Source organism: Solanum pennellii, chromosome 1, assembly GCF_001406875.1.
Source record: "Solanum pennellii chromosome 1, SPENNV200".
Classification (NCBI taxonomy): domain Eukaryota; kingdom Viridiplantae; phylum Streptophyta; class Magnoliopsida; order Solanales; family Solanaceae; genus Solanum; species Solanum pennellii.
This window is the reverse complement of record NC_028637.1, coordinates 32,263,308-32,264,982: the sequence shown is the minus strand read 5'-3', so window position 1 is coordinate 32,264,982 and position 1,675 is coordinate 32,263,308. Positions and strand designations below refer to the sequence as shown.

The 1,675-nt window shown below is 30.1% G+C and overlaps 1 protein-coding gene across 1 annotated transcript in view; it reads right to left on the bottom strand.

Annotated features, from left to right (window-relative positions):
- The window catches only part of LOC107019677 (DNA-binding protein HEXBP-like), a 1,420-nt gene extending 1,047 nt beyond the window's left edge, over positions 1 to 373 (bottom strand). The window contains exon 1 of the mRNA XM_015220078.1: positions 319 to 373. Coding sequence (XP_015075564.1) covers positions 319 to 373 — 55 coding nt within the window. The remainder of the gene's footprint in view (positions 1 to 318) is intronic.
- Between the last annotated feature and the right edge of the window lie 1,302 nt (positions 374 to 1,675).

Sequence of the window (1,675 nt, the reverse complement as noted above, 5' to 3'; positions counted from 1 at the left end):
TTCCTTTTCGCAAGGTTTCGGAACGTTCCCAATCTACCAATTTTGCAATATTCGTAAGTAAGCAAATTTTTGTAGACATTCAAATTATTATATGTCTATCATAGACGCTAAAACTCACTCATATTTTCAACAAACTCCAAATCTTTATATATATTGGTATGCCAAATTTTTCATACTTGCTAAATTTCAAGCCAAGAACTTAACTCTAACCTCTTCAAATGGACTAAAATTCAATGTTAGATCATATAAAATAACACCTAATAATTAATTACCAATCCCAATATATTAAAAACTAGCATTTTAATATATGAATAAAACCTGAACCAAATTTCCACCCATTGGCAGAAGTGGAACGCCCCTCCCCTTTTCCCATTTTTTTTTCCTCTTCAAACTGCACTGCCAATTCAAGCATCTCCCATGCCAATCATTGGCATATGATTGCCCAATGATTGGCATCCATGTTTATCACCCACCACTACATAATTCAAACATAAAAACATAAATAAAAAAAAAACTTCCACCATTAAATTTCCAATTAAAAAATCTATTATCATTATATACATTTTTTTTTTGCAGAAACACATTTGTAAACAAGTGCCAATTTGCTAAAATATTTATCATATTCCAATCATTGGCAATCATTGACAATGATTGTCCAATGATTGGCTCAATCTTATTCCTACCATTCTGAAGCTAACAATATATATAATAAATTCATTTAAAAAAATCCCAGAAAACATTAACCTGCAGCCATTCAACTATTCGACTTCGATCGATTTTTATATATTTATATTTTTTTTTTGAATACTAACCCAATTGCTAACATTATAATATAATTTAGTAATCATCACCAACTTACCCATTATTTCTTATCACCCATTATCAATATAGCATAAAATAATAACACAATCCCAAGCACTCCGACAATATATTACTATATATAGAATTGAAAAGAACGAATATCTCATATCTTTACCTGAACAATGGCTATGATTTTTCTCCCTCTCGCCGGTCGCCAGTGGTAAGGTTTCGCCTCCCCACTTTTCGTTTTCCTTTTCTTTTTAATAAGAAATTATTAACCGTGAAACTCCACTAACCTATTATCTAATTATTTATTTAATAAAAGTTTCATCAATTGGGTACTCATAGTTATCCAATAGTTTAAAATACCCCTTTAAATTTTCAAAAGGAGTCAAACTAGTCCTAGCTCTCAAAACGACCTAGCGGGTCGTTACAATACACTATATATTTTAAGGCCCGTAATACGGGTCCAATATAATTTCACATATTTCGTTGAAAAAATTACATAAATTCACAATTTAAGATGATTATTAATCATCTCCTGAATACATCCCTATTTCCTTTCAGATATATCTATTTCTTCTCGGATACATATCTATACCCTCTCGAATGCATCCTCTTCCCGAAGTAATATGTCATTTGCAATGTATTGTACTATCAAGGAATGTATTCGAGAGGAATGAAAAATTCTAGATTTTTGTACTTGAGAAAACTTTTCGGATATGATGTAATTAGCCTCCAAAGATTTGAAATGTGTGTACATTATATTATATTTTTTTTAGTAAACAACTTCAACATATTACTTGATAATCTATTTCAAATGATCATACGACATAAACGTGTCGTTTACACCATAAATTGAGAAATTTTAATT